We start from the raw sequence: 22,650 nt of genomic DNA on the forward strand, positions 1-22,650 counted from the left end.
AGATGTAATTTACATAATAATAACATCACAAAGGAAAAGAGAGGGAACAAAGACATAGTAGAACAAATTGTATACACAATTGAAATTAAGTTGGTATTAATCTGAAATCAATTTTTTAAGGTAAGTTGTTAATTGAAAGATCAGAGCGGGGCTTCCCTGGTGGCACAGTGGTTGAGGGTCTGTCTGCCTGCCAGTGCAGGGGACACGGGTTCGAGCCCTGGTCTGGGAAGATCCCACATGCCACGGAGCAACTGGGCCCGTGGGCCACAGCTACTGAGCCTGCGCATCTGGAGCCTGTGCTCCGCAACAAGAGGGGCCGCGATAGTGAGAGGCCCGCGCACTGCAATGAAGAGTGGCCCCCGCTCGCTGCAACTAGAGAAAGCCCTCGCACAGAAACGAAGACCCAACACAGCCAAAAATAAATAAATAAATAAATTTATTTTTTAAAAAAAGAAAGATCAGAGCAACCATGAGAAAAGCAACTCAAAAAATATAATAAAAGAAAAAAGGGAATTTAAATGGTACAAGAAAATGCTTAAAATATTTAACAAAAATAAAAGAAGGTAGTAATACAGGAACAGAGGAACAAAAAGACATAAGACTCATGGAAAACAAGTAGCAAAACAATCCTACCTTGTCAGTAATTACATTAAAGATAAAAAAATTTTAAATAATGCATTCAAAAGACAGAGCTTGGAAAAACAGATTTAAAAAATATAATCTACCTATATCTTATCTACAAGACACAGTTTAAATTCAAAGACACAAAAAGTTTGCAAGTAAAAGAATAGAAAAAGACGTACCAGGCAAAAACACTAACCAAAAGAGAGCTAGAGTTAGCTATACTAATAAAACACACAATTAAGAAAAGACTATTACTAGACATGAATAAGGATATTTTATTACAATCAAAGGATCAATCCATCAGGAAAGTATAATTATAAACATATATGTACCTAACAACATAGCACCAAAAATAAGGAGAAAATGGTAGAAACAGAAAAAAAAAATAGATAATTCAGCAATAAGTTTCAGTAATAGAACAACTAGGTAGAAGATCTACAAGAAAAGAGAAGACCTGAACAACTCTATAAATAACCACTTGATCTATTAAACATCTACAAAACATCCACAAAACATCCACACAACTGCAGAATACACATTATTCTCAAATGCACATGGAACATTCTCCAGAATAGACTAGATGCTAAGAAATGAAACAAGTCTCAACAAACTTAAGAGAATTGAAATCATACAAAGTATGTTCTCCCATGATGAAATTATAAATCAATAACAGAATGAAATTTGGGAAATTCACAAATATATGCATATTAAACAACAAACTCCTAAATAACCCATGGGTCAAAGAAGAAATCACAAAAAGAATTTATTTTGAATAAAAATCTAAACAACATATAAAAAGATATATAACTCAATTCCAGTGAACATAGGATTTGAATAGACATTTCTCCAAAGAAATACAAATGGCCAATCATCAGCATATGAAAAGTTGCTCAACACAGATATACTAGGCAAAACCACGAGATACAAGAAACAAATGACCCTTGAACAACATGGGCTGGAACTGCATGGGTCCACTTACAGGTGGATTTTTTTTTCAGTAGTAAATACTGCAGTACTACACAATCTGTGCATATGCGGAACCTCGGATAGGAGGAACTGCATGTATGGAAGGCTGACTGTAAGTTACACGTGGATTTTCCACTGTGAGGAGGATGAGCGCCCCCAACCCCCTGTGTTGTTCAAGAGTCAACTGTACTTAACATCTACTAGGATGGCTATTATAAAAGATAGAAAATAAGTGAGAATGGAGTTAAATTAACATCCTCATAAATTTCTTGGTGAGAATGTAAAATGGTGCAGTTACTTTAGCAGTTTGTCAATTACTCAAAACATTAAATGTAGAGTTGCCATATTACAAAGCAACTGCAATGCTAAGTAGATACCCAAGGAAATGAAAATATGTCCACACAAAACCTGAAATGTCCTTCAACATTATGCCAGCATCAAACTGCCCAATCTGTGTAGGCATAACCCATAAACATATAAGCAAAGATTAGAGATAAAATAAAATACCACATGGAGATTAGTCTTACCATTGAAATATTTTCATCCACTAGGACATGTAAGCTTTCCAGTGACACCATGAAGTCAAAAGATGATCCCGTAATACAGCTGGGCTAAATAATGATCTAGCAGAGAAGTAGCAGAGGCAAGACTGTAAAGAACAGTCACTAAAGAACCTCAAAAACAGAAAAGTACCACATTTGACCACAGGTGGTGAAAAATCTTAGCAGGACCACATCTATAATACAAAGGGATTGCTGAGCCAACAACCAGACATTTATTTTTAGTAACAGATAGGAAAATATGACAATTCAGTACCAACACAAGGCAGTAAAAAAGCCAAAATTTTCTTAATGGTGGAAAAAGCCTAAGACCTACCAAATATATTTCAATCACCTTGGTGACTATGGTTTAGATTAATGCTATTCAACAAATAACGACAGCAGACAGAAACAATGACCACTCACCATGATAAAATTCTGGGACACATTTGTTGATCGCATGATTAAATTAACATTGGCAGTATAACAAATCACGGATCTATGGTTTCATAATACAGCAAGTAACAGGCCCTCCAGAACCACTCAGTCCATGGTTGGCAGATCCTAACACCTAACGTTTTGCTAATTAACAAAATTCCAGGCAGTCAAGTGGAGGAGCAAAGAAAGGCTAAATGGTTAACAATATTAGAATACCCCAATCTAAATAGCAACACTGAACTAAAAGTAAACAATGAAAAGTTCTCCATGTAAAGCACTATAACGTACTGAGCAACCTAGGTGACAACACTAAAGCACACCACCTAAACAAGTTTTGCCATGACAAAAAAAGCAAAAATTTTTGAAACCAAGTGAGATGCAGCTCAAAGTACTATTTAACAAACAATAGTGGTTGCTAGAGAACACCAGCAAAATTAAACCACCACTCATCACTGCATTATACATATGCATGCTAGATAATTTTTAAAATAATTTGGAAAACAGAGCACAATTATAACCAGTAATACATTAACACATACTATGCTTTTTGGTATCCATATCAGATTATCACAGGGCATGTGCTTACTAGGGCAATGTTATGTTCGACAAAAGTCAGCTGAAGTTACTGCAACAATAGTACAATAAAAGTATATCAAATAACAACACTTGGAAATTTCGGAATAGCACATTAAGTCTTTAACAATACACTCCCTCAGGCATTTTTTCATATATGGAGTAATGTACTACAGTGAGGTCAACTGGTTTTAGGAGAAACACGGTCCTTGTTATCTGATGTAAAGACATCATCCATGTGTTTTTAACTTGCTAGTGAAATTTTTAAATTGCTAGTGATAAACCAGAACAAAGCTAATAAGTAGGAATACTGAATTTAACCAACTGTACATCAGCACTACACTATACTGCACACAAACACCAATGTCAAATTTTATAAGCCAGAACCTGTAACTGGGCAAAATCAAGAAATGAAACAAACACCCTTGAAATTCCTCAAATGTATTTTTGGCTCACTGCACAGTCATCAGGTTACTGTACTCTCAAGCAGAACCATACTTGTGATGCAAGCAGTGCAATATCACTCAAAAGGGCGACACGTTGTGGACTAATGCAGTACTAGAGTCTTGGGGGGAAAAAAAACTTTGTGTCCACAAGGTGGCAACAAACCTTGAAATATTTCCTGACAAGGGGCACAAAACCCTCCATAAATTTGGAGGCAAGACACCTAAAATTAAAGAAAAACAGCCACTGTAATATACGTAATAATTACACTGACCTACTTTAAGAATGTCACACACCTCAGTGAATGTGGAGATAAAGTTAATATTACAAGCAAATAAACAGCTTTTATCAACACTAAAATATTTTTTGCTCTTTAGTACTATTAGACTGTGATGTTAATGGAAGTTTCCATTAACAAACTTCCATTTCTGGAAGAGACTGAAGAGACCAAATTTCTGTGAGAGTGATGAACCTAACATATCCAAAAGGCATCATATTATGGGTAAATTGAGTAACACAATTTCTGTTATGTTTCCTCTTTGTCCACTAAACTATGCAAAATCTGGATGAACTTTTCTTGGAGTTTTTATGAGTGAAAACCTCACTCCTATCATGTTATGGAGGATCTACAGTAATTGGCAAGACTACTACTTAACATATCGCATGATCAAAGTGATCTATAAACAAGAAAATCACACTATAGATGATATACATGCCATATATAACCTACAATAGTTGACAATCTCAATGTCCTCAAAAACCTTACAACATTATTGTTGTCTTACCATCACTGGAGCATTTACATTTAGAGTAATAATCCCTGAAGGGAACTATGCAACCAATACCACTAATACAAGCTGTGGAAAATTTCCACAATCATGGCTAATTGTTCTCAGAAATGCACAAACTTTGGAGGTATACTGTAAATGGTTGAATAAGACACTAAATGTACCAGTAAATAGCCTTATTAATACCTTTAACAACCAAACAACACAAACTATTGGGCCTTAAAACCCTATTACTCTTTAAAAGTATTTAAATGTCTAACAATAAAAGACACTCAACAGCAACCCTGAAATATATTAGTGACTCAAAATGGAGGAACCAGATTGTAATGTTACCGGAAAATTGGGGAGCCATTTCTGATCTGCAGTGATTTCGCAAAGGGTGCTGCCCTGTGGACAAATGAGGTACAACATAAAAGCTAACATAGTGGTTATCTTGTATCCACAAGATGGCGCCAAATTCCTACCAATCTCAATATTTGCTTATGTAGCAGAGGTATTAAACTGCACTGCTGATGACACTAATTTCCTACATTCACATGAACATCAAACCATCTAAATTCTCAAAGGGTAATGATGCATGTACCAATTGGATACAAGTTCGGATTAGCTCCAACTTCTCTACAGTTCAGTTACAAATGTGAAAACACCCATTACAACCTATGAAAACGCCACACTATTACCTCAGATTTAATAGGCAGTGGAATTAATAATGAAACAATGGCCATAAAATATTGGAGCCCAGAGAATGACGCATATATTTACGACTAAATTTACCTACGTATACTTTGGCCTGTCAAGAACCAAACTTAGAATGCAAGCTCGTCACCTGTTAAATAGCAGTGTGGGTAAATTTAGTACAGAGCATCACCTAACTCTGAGACAGTGCCAAATCTAACATTTAGAAATATGCCCGGATAAACACATGCTATCAGTGCGTTAGAGAGAGCGGTATTGTAAAATTATTTGCAAATGATAATGGTGATAAATCAAATACGTTCATGAAACGTTCAGCATAAAGGACCAAGGGCAGACATACAGTTTCATTAAAAATGTTTCGCCACCAAATGCCTTTATTACTGACTTGCTGGTTCCCAAGGCTGCAAGCAGTGCATTACTAAGAGTATTTTCTTAAAATTCATCTAATAGCTTATAAAAGACAACACTGTAAAGACAAATGAAATATACATAAGATCCACGGTAATGGGTCTTTTGCCCAAAACACAGCACCAGATTTGTCAAGGCTCGTGAAAGATATGATTGGCAGTGGGATCTTACTTAACGTTGCCAAATATTCAGACAAAATTGACTCCCTAAAAAAGTAAATAGGCACCTAAGGATACCTAGCAAACTTTCTTTTTTAAAAAGCCTTATCGTATTGGTACAGAATCAAGGGATCCTAATGAAATGCAACTGGAAGAGACCCTGAGACGTTGACTTGTAATGTCACCTCTGCAGAGGCAAAGCAGAGTGGACAACTGGGGAACTCCATTGCAAGCCTCTGGCAGCGTCAACGAATAAAAAGTAGGTGACTGACGTTATAGGTATATGACAGTAGTAACGCTACTTAATGTAAAGACACAAATATGGAAAACTATAGCTATCCAGGTTTGCAGTATTATCTGCCATAAAGTGATGACAAGACCAAACTTCCCATAGAAAACTGACATCCAATAGCAAATGGCTACATTATTGCACTACAAATTCCAATTAGTGGCTCAATATTTCAAAGACGGATGCCAAACCTGTGACTTTATTGGACAACTTGATTGCATTGCCGGTTTGCACAAGATGGAAGCAGCCCAGGTAAATTAACATTGCACCTAAAAAACAGTGACTGGTTTATCATACACGTAAGCATGAATATATAGTTACTAGAAATAAAGGACCTTAAGATACAATGAGTTTTTCAATAAGCAGCAAAATTTTACTAAAATTTTTACTAGGTCTAAACTTTGGAACACAGTGCTCTGCAGCAGAGATTTCCAAAGGATAAGTCATGCAATTACATTTGATTTTCTTGCTAATTTGTCCATAGAGAAACCAAAATTGGAAGTTCATTACAACCATATCATGGGAAGATTTGCTGAGCTTAAGCTGCCAATTGAGTGTTACATTCCATCTGAAGAATCAAACTAGAAAAAGAGAGTAGCACCGTGTCTAAGACGTTTATCCTGTCTCAGGACAGCCAATTCTCCAGCAGTGGCTGTCTATAATGCAACAAAGCAGCCTACAGGAGCACACTTAGGAGACAGACAACTAGAAAAGGAGTTAGGCACTTATATGCTTTCAAAGAACCAAATATTTTAAAGGCATTTCTTGAAAAACTAAGAAAGCTCACCTGCACTACCAATGTAGGGAATTGTCCGAATAACCTTAATGAAAATTCAAGTAACATGTCCTAGGCAGTAGAATGCTTGAAAGGAATAGTAATGTCTACTAATAGTATTAACAGAGATTATCTGGGAAAATACAACCCAGGCCATCAGGGGATAGTTGAGGACCACAAAGTCGCAGAACCCCAGGTGGCTAGGACAAAAAGTGCTAGCAGTATACAACAGCTTCTTGTCCGCTTACAGGAAAACTGCCCTTAAAGCCAATGAGTGGCGAATCTATTGCAAACATGATTCCCAAAGAGCAGGGGGGCACTACGGGTGACAAAATTATATTAGAATATTTTCAGATGGCAAGTTCGTTGAAGATAGGCACTATTACTAACTAGGCATTAAAGAATTTCACCACCTAAAAGATTGTTGCATATTTGCTGACAGCGATGGCAAACTCCCATCTGAAGTTTTGCCTCCTAGTTCACTTTCAGGGACACTTTGACCAATGCTGTCATTAGGCAATTCTGATTTCTTCTTAGTACTGGGGGTGCATGATGCGAGGCACTTCACAATATGCTGAGAGGTTCTAGAAAAGGGCCTTTGTATGGATGGGGTCTAGGACAAACTATAAGGAGACCTACATTTCTAGTTCACACACTCCAGTGCAATGTAGAGAGGGAGCAGCAAAGGTGAACTAACCTTAACTTCCAACGATGAGATCTTTGGTGCCGCCGCATGGGACTCCTTCAAATCAATAAAACAGCCAAGCAGGGAAGTATATTCATGAGTCCCACCCATACTCCAAGGACACATTAAAAAGTATTTATTCCCCCCCTCTTGTGGAAAGCATGCCCAGTTTGTAGTTCCCACACGTATAAAACCATATCCTTTTCACTTAAAAATGCTAATCTTTTTGTGCTGGAATCTGAAACTGATGATTCAGAAGCTGGTTGTATTCCCATCTCTGCCAGTATGTCACTTTTAACGGTTGAAATAAACAAAATCTTTCCTTTCTTGACTGCTCTTAATATGCGTTTGAGATGTGAATCAGGAAGTGCAAAGGAAGCTCAGAAACTAAGCACAGATAGCAACTCATCCAAAGGATGGGTAACTCAATACAGGGTAATAAATGCAAAGTGCACTGGCCATTCTGGCAGTGATCAAAGATTACCTGTATCAATGTAGGCATCACAAAGCTCTACGGGCTAAGTATACCACAAACAAAAGGCATCAGGCTCATTCCTCCTCCCGATGAAAGCAGGGGTAATCTTTGTTCTCTTCATTGCAAACCTGTTCCAGATTATTCTTGAGGTCAATACCCGCAACCATCCTTCTGGTTAAAAACCATCTCACTACATCATTGAACACGTGCTCTGGTCCTAACATAAGGTATGGGATTTCTTAAATCTTTTATTTTGGAGTTTCATCTAAGACCTCCTAACTCTAGAGTACATGCTGAACTACTGCACTTAGTTAAAAGGCTGTAAGGGCAGTGAGTTCCTGAGATGAACACCAAGAGTTCATCATAGCAGCATCTGTCTGGACAGCCTTCTGGCCCTGATAAGCAGAAGCCAGTAAAAAGTACAGCTAAGGCAAAGACATCCCATCCCAAAGGACAGCTGGAATTTCAGCAATACTATGATTGGAGACCCCTCAGGGGACCCAGAACCTTGTCTACCATGGTGTACTATTCCCTGGGGAACAAATGTTGCGTGTTCTTCCTATTGTCCTATAGAGGAACTCTCATCTTTGAAGAATACTGGCTTCCTGTATTAAGTGAACATAGTTCCAGTAGCAACTAAAACTTCCCAACAGGTTAACTTCTCTTAACCTTATCCTCAAGTGTAAAACATGCAAACTAGGAAGTGCTTCAAGTCAAATTACTGAATCAGATGGCCTACAATCTAATGTCTGTAGTTACGTATGTTGCTCAACTATCCTGTACTTACCGGACAGGAAGATTCTTTGAGGCATGTCGAAATCCACAGAAAATCTTTAAGATCTTAACACACTCGATTATCCATCGTAGTCCCCCCATCCCTCTCCCATTAACCCCCAAATTGAACAGTGATAAATACTCAGGAAACACTGGTAGGACACAGGCTGGCCCATCAATCCCACAGGCATGAGAAGCCAGGGAAAGAGTGGAGAGGATTCTTGGATGTAATAATAAAGGCATCTCAAGTTGGAACTTTCTATATAAAGACGATGGTCCCTGACTCCATTTTCAACATATTGAGCAGCTTGGGAGTGAAAGAGAGAAGAGGCAAAAGAATAATTTTTTTCAAAGTCACTGCTAATAACTACAGTGCCTGCTTGATAGGGTTGTGTAATAGAGCTGCAGCCATCCCCGACTGAGGGCACTTGATAGGTGACAAAAACCTGTGTCCCCTGATTCCTACAGGATATGCATCCTTCCCTCCATGCTGCCCCAAATACCTCCTCTGCTGCTCATCAGCTTGACACCACATCCCCATTCCACAGGAAACCATCCCTTCCCTGCTGCTTTCGTGGCCTAAATGACAGCCACAAGTGGTCCCTCTCCCAGTGCTTGAGCTCACCCAGAGCATAAACAATCGCTGGGCCCCAAAACACACAGGACCAGGATGGGCATTAAGGGGGCAGAGGTGAGGCTGAGCCCTGCCAAGGAGATGGGGTGATGTGAAGATAGCTGCTGAGATCACAGGTCTTCTTGGACTGATGCTTGATTTCTTCAAAGCACTATGCAGTCTTTCTTCTTTGAAACCGATTCCAGATGGATCTTCCATCCCTTCCCTTCTTCCCTTCTTGCCCCAAGCCCTCAGGCCCTCACCCCTACCTGTCTCCCTTACCTAATAACTCTCAAACAGAACTCCTAATAGCATCAACTTGTATGACAGGAAATGCTGACTATCCCACACCTTACTCCCTATTTCCCTCTTAATTGTTTCTTAATACATGAGAGGCCAAGACTCTAAAATCCCTTAAATACCAAAAGCAAAAGTACTAGAAGGGCTCATGCAGTTTGCTTGAGTTTTCAATCTATCCTGGGCCAGACAAGCCACCCACACCCAACCCATGGATCTCAGTGTTCACACACAGAAACTGATAGGGCCTAATCAGGCAATTAGTCTATTCAGCTCTAATACTCTATAGAATATGGATTTGTATTCCCTCTCTTAACCACGCACCCCTTTCCTTGAGGCTGGGGAGGGGCACTGTTCACCCCAGGACAGCTCTGGTGTTAGCAGTGGCCCCAAAGAACTCAATCTCAAACATCTTCTGAGATGCACCAGTTCTTCTGATGCAGCAGCAGGTTGTCAACCATGGCCAAGTCTAATAATGCCAAGTGAGTCTTCATCCTACCACCCTGCTCCTTGGACCTAAAGGCACCTCCCAGATTCTGCCCCAAGCTATGTTACAGTTTGGTGTGAGGGGACATTAGGCATCCAACAGCAGGGTAAGTGTAAGTGATTACAGTTCCTGATATTTGGCATTCCTTGGGGGCCAGGGTAAAATAAGTGACTTCCTAGACAGACTAAACTAACTCATAGGCACTGTGAAATGAGAGCTCACTAGTGATATGGTACAAGGCTAAAGATTAATGGGGGGAAACCTACAAAGGACTCCCTAAATTGCCCTGCTCACCCTCTTAGTAGGTCAGTTCAAAATTCCTCCTGTTGTGAACACTCATTTACTTAACAGCCAAGCTGCTACCAAACTAGCTCAGTCACCTGGGGTTAAAGCCTCATAGGCAGAAGCAGGGAGGTAAGGCACAGAGAATAAGCTAGAGTCTAAAAACAGAAGCCTTCAACAAGTAAGCCCACCACGCACAACCACCATTTTAAAGGTAAAAGGAGAAGTCTTAAAATGAGACAAATGAAAGACACCAAGAGGCACCAACTCATTCTTCAGTGACTCCACAAAGCCCCTCACTTGTCTGGCTCAACACGGACCCCAAAAAGCCAGCACACCACTATAGCTGAATCACTGATGCTCCCGAGCTCCCAGGAGACAATGATGCCCAGAGACCATGATCCCTACACCCCATACCCCATTTATATTCCAAAAGAAGGATAAATGACCCCACACTCACCCCCATCTGCTTTGCTGAGAATTTTATGAGGATTTATTTATTGTATAAGCCTGCCAGCTTTCCCAGCCAGGTGGTTAAACTCTGAATATGAAGGGTTGGAGAAGGTGGAGGTGAGAAGGACGATTTAAAAAAAAAAAAAGAGAGTATTAGACTCAGATAAATGAAAGGGGGCAAGAAGGAATAACTGCACATGCCAGGGGAAGGAGAGTGAAACAGCAATCTATGAGGGGCCTTGAATGTAGGGGCTAAGAGTGTAGACCCTGCAGTATGATCACCTGGGTACAAATCCCTGCTTTGCAAATGACTTGCTGTGTGATCCTTGACAGGTCATCTAGACTGTGTAAGCTGTAATTATTCCATCTGTAAAATTTGGGTAAGACTACTCACAGCACCTAAAGGAAAGGGTTACTGTATTAAATGCTTTAATACATGAACAGTGTCTAACACACAGGAATTACCCAATAAATGTTAGTTGCTTCTAAATCTGGGCTAAAGCAATCCGGGTCTATCAGTCACTTTGCTTTGCTGTTTCAGCCCTGACACAGGGATGCTATTCTCACTAGGGCCATGTGGCCAGGTAAGAAACTGTGCCTGGTCTAAGGACTTGCGCACATTACAACTGAAGTGACTCACACGTACGTGAATTAAGTATATTTAACTTCAACCTGAAAAAACTTGTGACCTAGAAATTCAGAAACTTCAAGGCCAAGTCAAGGCTGAAGGCCAATAAATAGAAAGAAAGCTTCGCAATCCCAAAGGAGTCCCTGGAAAAGGAGTAAAGCCTGACTTTCAAAAGGGCTGTAGTTAACAGTGGAGATGCAGGTCTGACACCCAAAGCCCACCCTCCTCCTACCCTGTCGAAGCAGGTCTCTGTCAGGGCAGTGAGCACTAGTAGCCCCAACCACTGCCACAGAAGTGTCTTTGAAGAACAGACGGTGATCAGTTCTCCCTCTGTGCACGGCCGTTTTCTTTCCTATTAAAAAAGAAAACTTATTGAGAAAAAACTGTCCTGTTGGGGAAGGCTAACTGCACTTCAGTTGAATTGAAGGTTTAACTGCTGAGAAACCACATATATCCCTTAGACAAATACATAAGTGCATACGGGTCATCTGTTCCCAAGCAAATATGGGGAAATTTTCACAGGTGTGAAGGTTAGCCATGCTTCTTTTCCTTTGAGAAATGTGAGCTAACTGAATCCCAAACGATTCAAAGCTTTCCTTGGAATGTAAAATGCCACAAACGGAGCCTTCAAATTCAAACTGTAACTTAAAAAGCATTCTGATCTTGTTAAAATTATTTTCTCTCCAATTCACACTCTGTATCTGTACAATGTACATGATATTAACACCAATTATAATTTACTTATCAGAGGATGTGGGGAAGAGCATATCTGCAAGGCCCATGGTAGGTAATAATCAATAGGAACACAGACAGAGATATTCAGTTTAGGCACAGCAAAGCTCTGTTTTTAATGGATTTTCTTTAAACCAACCAATTGGACTATGCATTATAGTTTATAAATTATTCTGTAGTTTAAAGGAATAAAACTTTCCCCCTCTGACAGAAAGACAGCCCTTGTCCCAACAACATTAAAGATAATGAGATGGAATGATTGCTCACCTGACTTAACTCAGCGATCCTCCGTGGACGAGATGGAAAGTCAAACGGAGGCTGAAGACCTGAAGATAGAGGAGCCTGAATTTCCAAAGTTGAACCTGGACAGAAACATCTGGGGTAAAACAGTTGACTTGAAAGCAGGTTGGCTCCCAGGAATCTCTCTGTCCGGGTAGCCAGATAAAGGGACCAAAAGGCAGATCTCTACTTGGGAAATCAATTGAGTAATTTGGAACAAGTCTCATTCTGAAGTGCTTCTTTGGGGTGGGGGGGGGGGGGAGATAAATTGGGAGATTGGGATTGACATATACACGCTACTATACATAAAATAGAGAACTAATAAGGACCTACTGTACAGCACAGGGAACTCTACTCAATACTCTTGTAATGGCCTATATGGAAAAAGAATCTAAAAAAGAGTGGATATATGCATATGTATAATTGAGTCACTCTGCTGTACACCTGAAACTAACACAACATTGTAAATCAACTATACTCCAATAAAAATTTTTTTAAAAAATACTTCTTCCATGGAGTGTGGTTAAATTATGAAAATGTGTGTATAATAAAGGTTGTTAGGATGGAGACATCACAAGAGGAAATACCAGAGAGGTCAAGGGTAATTAAGAACGTCCAAAGATGACACTGCAGTATCCTGGGGCAATTAAGAGCTTAGGCTCTTCCATCATAAGACCTGAGTTCAAAAAGGGAGTCTACAATTTACTGTCTGGCCATTCTTGGATGAGTTTTGAACTTCTCTTGGTTTGATAACCTGTCTTTGAAATGTAATAAAAATGATACTAACACCAGAGTTGGTGAGATTATTACATCAAGTAGAAGTAATTAGAACAATTCTAGGTTTGGCTATCTCTAAAATGAACCAACCTTGGGAGGAAATGGCCTTTATTAAAGGTCTTTTCTGTATGGTTCATTGTGTGTTTGAAAACCAGATGTGGAGATAAGTGTCATATCCAGGTGTTCTATTAGAAAGGTATCCCAGTTAATCCTAACACACCTATCCTATATACTCTTCTGATTGCCTCTACTTTGCTGGTCCAGCATTTAAACTTAAAAAAAAGGGCAAATCTTAAAGAGTTCCTGATCTTCCTAGGAGCACAGTTACCCCTGGACATTGAAAAGGACCTCAATTTACCTCCAACTAAAGCATCATTGATAAAGATAATGAGAGAGAACCTACAGAGCAGAGACTCTGAGGATGAACTGCTTGAGTCGCTCTGTGACATTTGGGGAGCAACGTTACTGAGTTTAACTGACCTCAATTACGGCAGCTGAAAAAAACAAGGGATAATATTAGAATTTACTTCCTGACCATTAAAACTGGGTCAAAGCACACACAGAACAGTGTGTAACACTTACTATGTGCTCAGTTAATGTGAACTATTGTTATCAAAAGACTATTATAAAAGAAAAAGGATATTGTATAAAACCGACTGCTGTCTGTAATAGAACAAATAGATATGATTAAGAGGTATTTAAATGAGAAGGAATAGTTGTATTTGGTAGAAAGTGCTAGGAAAACAGATTGAAAGGTTAAAATAATCTTTCAACCATTAAAAGTGTTATCAACTAGTGAAAGTGAAAGGAACAGAGGCATCTCATAACATAGGACTGAAAGAGGAAGGCAAAGGATGGTGGATGACAGCAGGGCACAGAATGAGTATGTCTGTCAGAGGTGAGACTAAATTAAGTGTGAAGGGATGTAGGGATGTATGGACAACGTTTGCTTCTTGAATGTGGGTCTAATTACTTTACACTTGACTGTCTTCACATCAGCTAATCAAGAGGTGCAAAACAAACAAAAAATAATTGGGTCTCTAACAAGTTTATAATAAAAGAAATTATCAGGGAGATACATACACAAAGATGTTTCTGTAAGTATGTTAACTGTACTGATATGTTCAAATTTTATTTTTAAAAAAACTTAAAATAATTCTAATGTCTAAAAAAGAGGTAGATGTTATACCAAAATATCATGGTCCAAATGAGATTAGTGTGTATTCATATTTAAAGACAGGAAAATGTTTTTGTTAATTTAAGAGCCACCTAAAAATGTTATCAGTATACATACATATACTAAAAAGAAATGTACCAAAAATCTGAGTGGTTCTGGATATTCTTCTTTTAATTGTGCTATGCTTTTTTACTTCAATTTTTTACAATTGACTACCTATGCCTTTTATAATTTTTTAATACATTGTATAATGGGGGAAAGAAAATGATTCTTTGAGTGATAGATACATAGATTTGAACTTATTCCTCCCTAAAGAAATTGACTAAACGTCCTCAGAAAATATGAAGAGAATAAGGAGAAAAGGAAAGTAAAGAGCAAATGTTCACGAAATAGATAGCAATTCTACACAAAATACTGACCTATATTAAAAATTATAGCTAAAAGAAAAATATATTTAAAATCACATAAAACTATTTACCCAGTTAGTATTACTGTTCAATTTTAATCAAGGAAAATAGACACTGATGCCAAAGGTATCTCAACTAAAATAGGAAAATATTTTTGTTAATTTTTGGATAGCCTGTGCTGATATTAATATAGATGCCTAATAATTTCAGCAGACCAAAGTTTTATCTTAATACTACAGAGCCAATTTCAAGATTTTTATTGCAAGAGTTAAATAATTCTCTACTGTACAGTTTACTATGAGCAATTTAATTAGCTTAATAAAATGTAGAAACAATTAACCAAAAACATTACATGCATGTTGTAGAGCAGGGCTATCCATTAGACAGTAAACAAAATGTGTTTTATAAACAAAGTGTATATATAAACAAATATATACTAATATATGTTGTATAAAAACAAAACACGTCATATAAACAAACTGAATGCATAAATAAAGTGTGATATATACATACACACACAATGAAAAATATCATTTGGCCATTAAAAAAAAGCAATGAAGTTCTGGTACATGCAACACTGATGAACCTTGAAGATATGCTAAGTAAAATAAACCACACACAAAAGGACAAATATTATACTGCTCCAATTATATGAGGTACCCATAATAGGCAAATTCACAGAGACCAAAAGTATACTTAGAGGTTACCAGGGGTTAAGGAGAGAGGGAATGTGACAAATGTACCATAGTAACTGATATAAAATGTTAATATAGGGGACCTTGAGTGGGGCATATATGAGAACTCTTTGTAACTTTGTGTACACCAAAAACTGTTCTAAAAACAAAGTTTATTTAAAAAAAAATAACAAGAATGATGACATCCACCTCCCCCCAAATTTTACTCTATAAATAGGTCACCACACATTTTGATCTTTCCATGCACTAAAAATTAGACTTACTACAAATTCAATAAAGGAAATTGAATCAAGTTTATAATATCCTTGTTGAGGCCCCTGATGTGCAAGGAAAATTTGGGGATAACCTGTTTTGTGATGTTGTGCTAAAATACAGGTTAAACAATCCACAGCCTTGTATTTTGAAGAAAATTAATTAAGCAACTATAAAAATGGTTAAGTAAAACATTTCTGGATGGGCAACTGAGAAGAACTTTAATAAAAATTGTTCATATTTTTACCAACTTTTGCAAAGATACCATCATATAGAAATCATATAAAAATACTCACACAAGGAAATATGGATCATGTTTTCACTTCACCATTATTTGTGAAAGGAACAAAAGGCTTTAAAGTAATCTGTTAAATAAATTATATTATGCATAAATTTTAATTTCAAACTAACAGCCAAATATTCTGATGTATAGTCCAGAGTCACATGTTAAGTGCCAAAATTGATAATTTTTAGAACATAAAATTGAATGACTTGTGTATGACAAGGGGTCCTGTTTAAGGCATGCAAAGACTCAAGGCAAGACAGAGGACTCTATGAATATGGCAGTCATGAAACATACCATAAATATTACCTTGATAAGACTATCTCAACCAAGAACAATAGCAATGTGCAGCAATAGGCATGCAAGAAAGCACAGATCATGAAATATTATAGTACTTTTTCTGCTTTAGCTCTTCTATTATGCTATGTGTACGCTGATTAAAATCACCCTGCATATTAATTTTAACATGTAAAATTTCCTGTTATAAAGCCCATGTATATATATATACACCATACAACATCTTTACGGTACACCTGGCAGGAAAAAAAAGTATAAAAGCAGCTGGGAAAAACAAAAACCCTGGGTAGAACTGACACAAAATAGAATAATGAAAAAAATTCAGATGGAGACTACTCTAGTAAATTGTTAAAGTGGGAAAGTCAAGAGCCATGATGAACAGTCATTGACACAAATATTATGTAGAACCAAGAAATTCAGAGTATATGGAATGGTGTCAAATAAATGAATCTAAATATGGACAGGCAGCAAGTGGGCACAGCAAACAGTAACATAATACTTACACAATCAAAATAATTCCATACTGTCACAGAAAAGACAGTTAATGGACTCACACACCAGTGAGTCCAGAAGCAGACCCAAATAAATTATGAAATTTAGTATTTGACAAGATGTAATTTTAAATGAGTGAGCAAAAGATGAATTTTCAATACATAGTACTGGGCAACTGGCTAGCCTTTTAAAATAGAATGTGAGATCATTATATGACTACTGACATCAAAATAAGATCTAAATGGAACAATGATTTTGATTAAATTATAAAAATACTAAAAAGTTCAACTTGTAGGGCTGCTCATGTGATGTTTTTGTCCTCTGGCCTAACCATGTGGTACTTATATTCACAGATTTCCTAAAATTGAATCATCCTTGCATGGCTGGCATGAACACTACTTGCTTGTATACTAGTCATGAATTTGCTCCTGGATTCTTCTCACCAAGTTTATATTTAGGTTATTTGCTTATACACTTGACCCTTGAACACCGCTAGGGTTAGGGGTACTGACCCCCCCACGCAGTCAAAACTCCACACACAACTTTACAGTCAGCCCTCCATACCTGGGGTTCCGCATCGAAGGATTCAACCAACCGGGGATTGTGTAGTATAGAACGTATTTATTGAAAAACTAAATACTCGTATATAAGTGGGCCCTGGCAGTTCAAACCCCTGTTGTTCAAGGATCAACTGTATATCACTGTCAGAGACTGGTCCACAGATCTATTTTTATCAGGCTATTGTTTCTACAATATGCTGACTTTATAACAAGAGTATCAACTTATATATGCAGAGACTATCTCTGAAAAATTACACATGAAATCAGTAACAGTACTTGTATCTGGGAAGAAGGAAGATTGAGGATTAGAAACCAGGGGTGGAAAGGCAACTTTTAACTACATCCACTTTAGTACAAACTGAACTATTTACTATTTGCATGTATCATTGTTTTTTGAAAAAAACTATTATAATCTGTGAGTGACAGTAAAACTGGAACATTTTCAAAGGGCAATCTAGCAACCTAATGAATCAAATTATTAAATGTGCATATTCTCTTTACTCAAATTATCATACAGAATTACTAGTGCAAGTACCCCAAAACAAGTGTACAAGATACAGAAAAATATAAATGACATGTAACACACTGTTTGCATTTAGGAGATGACACATACGGTATTGTAGACATACTGGTATTATATTCATACCAATGTTTATTCAACATTTAATGAGCACCTACTAAGTGCCAGGCAGTTTTAAGAGATGGAATCACAGCATTCTAAAAGGACAAAAATGCTTGGTCTACAAAGACACAAACCCTGTATATATCAGCAAAGAGCTTACTTATCAGCAGCAACAACCAAATTGCCACTAGGCTGCCAATCAGTCAGGGATTATAGGGAAATATACCAATGCAAGATGGCAGGCCACCTTATGATATTCAACCTAACCTGAGTTGAAAGTATTAATGCTTAGCAGACTCCTACAAATTCTACAATATACCTTTGAGTTCCATGACTTTGGTAGAAATTCACTGGTTTTAAAGATGTTCATACAACCTGTTGGAAGTAGATATATCTACACCCTACATTACAATGTAATTTCAGACCCAGGGTGCAATGCTTGTATAATATGATATATCAACTGTTCAATCCCAGGTACTGACAGACATATCATGTAATCTCTCAACTAGAAAATAACAGAGCCGAAAGTATCAAACTACCAATTATAGATCAGTCACTAAAGTTACTATAAGATATACTGACCCCTTGGGCTTGGATCACAATATTTGGTCTAACATCAGAGGGAACATTCTGGGTCAAAGGAACCCCCCAAGCAGAACTTAAGCCAGACACTTAACACTACTTCAACAGATTTTTAAGTTTCTACAAAGTGAAAATAAACTGGAAATTATGCCAGGCTGCCAAGGTATCATGATTCCAAGAGAAAGGAATGGGTGATGATCAACAACATGAAATTTAAAAATGACAAAATTTATCTAGAGACATCATGAAAAAGGCTGCATTTATGACTGACATGATTCCTGACACAGAATTACAAAAATTTTAGCAAGAACACCTAATGGACAAAAGTAGGTCCCTTGGAACCTCTAATAATTGGAATTTAAGCCCCTTGGTGGCAATATATTGATATATATGGTGGTTAAGTCCACACTGCAAAAATACCAAAAGTCCTTCAGAGGACAAGATCTACCAACGTTAGCTTGGTTACTTGGCCCCAAATATGGGTTCTGCCTTAGGGTGCAACTTTGGTGATGAAATTCCCCTGAAATCCAATGTTGCAAAGTCCTCCTCCTCTCCCCTCCTATCATCACCTCTACTGTTAGGTAACCTTCCTTCCTACGTACCTTGTACTTAACTCTATTATATTTCCCCTAGCTTATTGATCTCCCAGAGAAAACCTAGAACCTACTGCATGTATAAATTATGTACAGTATCCATGCACGGTACAGGAGGCATTTAATGTGTACAAGTTGAATAAAAAGCTTATCAAGAGGAAAAATGAGTGAACAGAGCTTTTTTAAAAAAAAAAAAGAAAACCTCTTATTAAAACAGTTTGTCCTCAAGTCCATTCTCTAGTAGGTCTGTGTCTTTATTCCCATCTTGCCCCTAGATTCTTCATGACCTTTTTTTTTTCTTCTTAGATTCCATATATATGTGTTAGCATACGGTATTTGTTTTTCTCTTTCTGATTTACTTCACTCTGTATGACAGAGGGGGAAGGGTAAGCTGTGACAAAGTGAGAGAGTGGCATGGACATATATACACTACCAAACGTAAAATAGATAGCTAGTGGGAAGCAGCCGCATAGCACAGGGAGATCAGCTCGGTGCTTTGTGACCACCTAGAGGGGTGGGAGAAAGAGGGTGGGAGGGAGATGCAAGAGGGAGGGGATATGGGAACATATGTATATATATAACTGATTCACTTTGTTATAAAGCAGAAACTAACACACCAATGTAAAGCAATTATACTCCAATAAAGATGTTAAAAAAAAAGATTTAAAAAAAAACAAAAAAAAAACTAAAAACATAGTTTAAAGACCAGCATGTAAAAGAAATCAACGGATCAGCGAACACAATATACCTTAGAAATATACACAATATATACAACATTACAGTGAAAATTAAAGGTGTATCTTGTCACCAGAACCTTCCAAACCTATCAATTCTGCTACCTTCCCCCCCTCTATATAAAAAATTATATATAGAAAATTCTTGCTCTCATCCCTGGATACACCTGCCCCATTCTCCCAACACCTACAGGTAACCACTTTTATATAATCTGTTATTTTTTTTAACATAAGTGAACATTGTACATTTCACTTTTTCACTTAACAATATATCACTGCAGAGACCGCTTCCTCATGTGTTTTTACAGGAACCTAGTATTCCACACTCATGGGCTCCTGGGTTGTTTCCAATCTTTTACTATTATAAAACCGTCTGCAATGTTACATATGCAATTTGTTTCACATGTGCAGATACACAGGATCACTGGATCAAAGAATAAAGGCAACTATAGTTTTGATAAATACCTCCAAAGTGCCCTCCATAAGTATTATACTATTTTGTACTCTAACAAACATTCTATAAATGTCAGTTTTCCCATAGTCCTTCCAGTAAAGTTCTCAAGTATTAACTTTCTCTGTAGTTTTGTTTTGCATTTGTCTTATAAGTGAGCTTGAGCATTCTTTCATAGGTTTAAATGTCGTTTTTCTGTGAACTGTCTCTGTTCATGCCCACTGCTCATTTTAAACTGTGGTCTTTTGGTTTTCTTTATTTAGAATCTTTTTATACATTAATGGAGATTAGCACTAAGTAATACATGTTGCATATATTTTCCAAGTTTCTCATTTTCTTTTGACTTCATTTAGTGTTTTTGACATGAGGTATTTTATTATGTTAGCTGCGCTTATGAATCATTTTATGGCTTCTATGTTTGAAGACACAGAAAGATAAAGATGTTTTTACAAATCAGTGAGCAAAGAATGGATTAACTAACAAATAGAATAACCAAACAATTGGGAGAGAGAAAAAAGTAAATCCTTTCCACTTAAAAAAAAAAAAAGATTAATTAAGGATTGCAAGATTTTGACAGAATAAGAAAAAATACATAAACAAATATACTGATTTAGTCTTGAGATTTAGAATTCCTTTCTAAAAGTAAATCCAAAGTCAAACATTTTTTAATACATTAAACTCGATTAAATTTTATATCATGACATTTATCAATCTTCCATATTAAGAATTTTGATTTTGGTATTAGGAAAAGCATTGATATCCTTAATATTTTAAGCACTCTTTAAAGAGAAACATTTTAATGTTGTTTTAGAAGTGCTTTCCATTGTAATAAGCCTCTCTTCCCTTGGCTCCTAAGTGAAACTTCTCTGCAGTAGTAGTCTTCTGAGTCTACTACTGTTAATTCCCAACCTAGCCTAGGAAAGAGCCAGTCAGGACGACAGGCTGACAATTTACATGCGCTCAAGTTTTAAATATGCATAACGAAGTGAGAGCTAGAACTGGATCTCTAAGGATTCATGCAGAAGCATAAACTATGAGTAAGCAGAAGCTCCAGTGTAGAGACGGATATAAAAGGTCAAAGGAAAGAGCAAAACAATCAGAGGTAAGGTAATGATAGAGCAGAAATGCAGAACAGGGGAAATCCCTGGCGGTCCAGTGGTCAGGACTCCACGCTTTCACTGCCGAGGGCCTGGGTTTGATCCCTGGTCGGGGAACTAAGATCCCACCCACAAGCCACCAAAAAAAAAAAAAAAAAAGAGCAGAACATGGCCCATAAATAAAAACAAACCCATAAAGGGTTTCTCCTGATGCCTCCATTTCCTGGTGGCCTTCTAGTTACCATGCCAGAGGCACAGCCACTCACCAGTTCCTTTGGTGGGTTTCCAGTAAAATTCTTACCTCCCTTACTGCTCACGATCCCTTGTAACCTTGCAAATTATCATCCCCTCATTGGATCTATCATTTGCGCTCTTCATAACAAAACACTTTACAAAACTAGAGATAAAATATAAAAATGTATAATATGAATTTGGTCTTTGTCCTCTGTTGGAAGCACAGATCTCAAAAGCGTGTGTGATGGAGTGTGCTTTTGTTATTTACAAGAAGTCCATTTTGAGCATACTTGAGTTTATGCTAACGACATGACTCAAGATAGGCTTAGTTGCCAGAAAGACCAAGCATATTAGTAGAAGATTGGAACTTTCAGCCCTATCCTCTAGACCTTCAGAGAGAGGAGAGGGGCTGGAGACTGAACTTAACCAAGTGACCAATGATAAAACCCCAATAAAACTCTAGAAACCCAGAGCTCAAGGAGCTTCCTGGTTGGTGAACACTTTGATGTGCCAGGAAGGTGACATATCCTGAGTCCAAGGGGTGAGAGAATGGAAGCTCCTTATCCAGGGTCCTCCCAGACTTTGTCCTATGTATCTTTTTCATTTGGCTGCTCCTGAGTTGTATCCTTTATAATAAAACTGTAATGGTAAGTATAGCACTTTCAGGGAGTTCTAGAAATTATTCTAGCAAATTAACAAACCCAAGATGGTCACAGGAATCCCTGAATTTAGCTGATTGGTCAGTATAGGTTGCCCTAAGATTTACTAAAGGGAAGGCAGTCTTCAGGAAGATGTTGCCCTTAACTTGTGGGATCTGGTATTAACCTGGGGTAGTTAGCATCAGAATTGAATTGAAGCCAGGTGGTGTCAGAGACCAGGTGTCTTAACAGTATCAATCTCTCACTGTCAACCTACCAACTATTTATTTTTTCCAACATAGTATATTTTCACTAAGAAAAAAAATCAAACCAAAACACCCCATAAAAATAATAAT

The 22,650-nt window shown here is 37.5% G+C and overlaps 1 protein-coding gene across 6 annotated transcripts in view; it reads right to left on the minus strand.

The window, feature by feature from the left end:
• The window catches only part of LOC309620754 (uncharacterized protein), a 61,216-nt gene that overhangs the window by 11,321 nt on the left and 27,245 nt on the right, over positions 1 to 22,650 (minus strand). For 3 of the 6 annotated variants that reach the window (XM_082377638.1, XM_082377637.1, XM_082377639.1), the window contains exons 5-7: positions 13,584 to 13,674; positions 12,392 to 12,486; positions 11,625 to 11,744 (exon numbers count right to left, since the gene is read on the minus strand). In XM_082377638.1, the coding sequence (XP_082233764.1) occupies positions 11,625 to 11,744; positions 12,392 to 12,486; positions 13,584 to 13,629 (261 nt within the window). In that variant the 5' untranslated portion in view covers positions 13,630 to 13,674. Of the gene's footprint in view, positions 1 to 2,117; positions 2,214 to 6,114; positions 11,745 to 12,391; positions 12,487 to 13,583; positions 13,675 to 22,650 lie in introns of all 6 variants that reach the window. The other 3 variants (XR_014239602.1, XM_082377640.1, XM_082377636.1) reach the window with 2 other exon arrangements.

This window comes from Balaenoptera borealis (assembly GCF_965194805.1).
Source record: "Balaenoptera borealis genome assembly, chromosome: X".
NCBI classification, from domain to species: domain Eukaryota; kingdom Metazoa; phylum Chordata; class Mammalia; order Artiodactyla; family Balaenopteridae; genus Balaenoptera; species Balaenoptera borealis.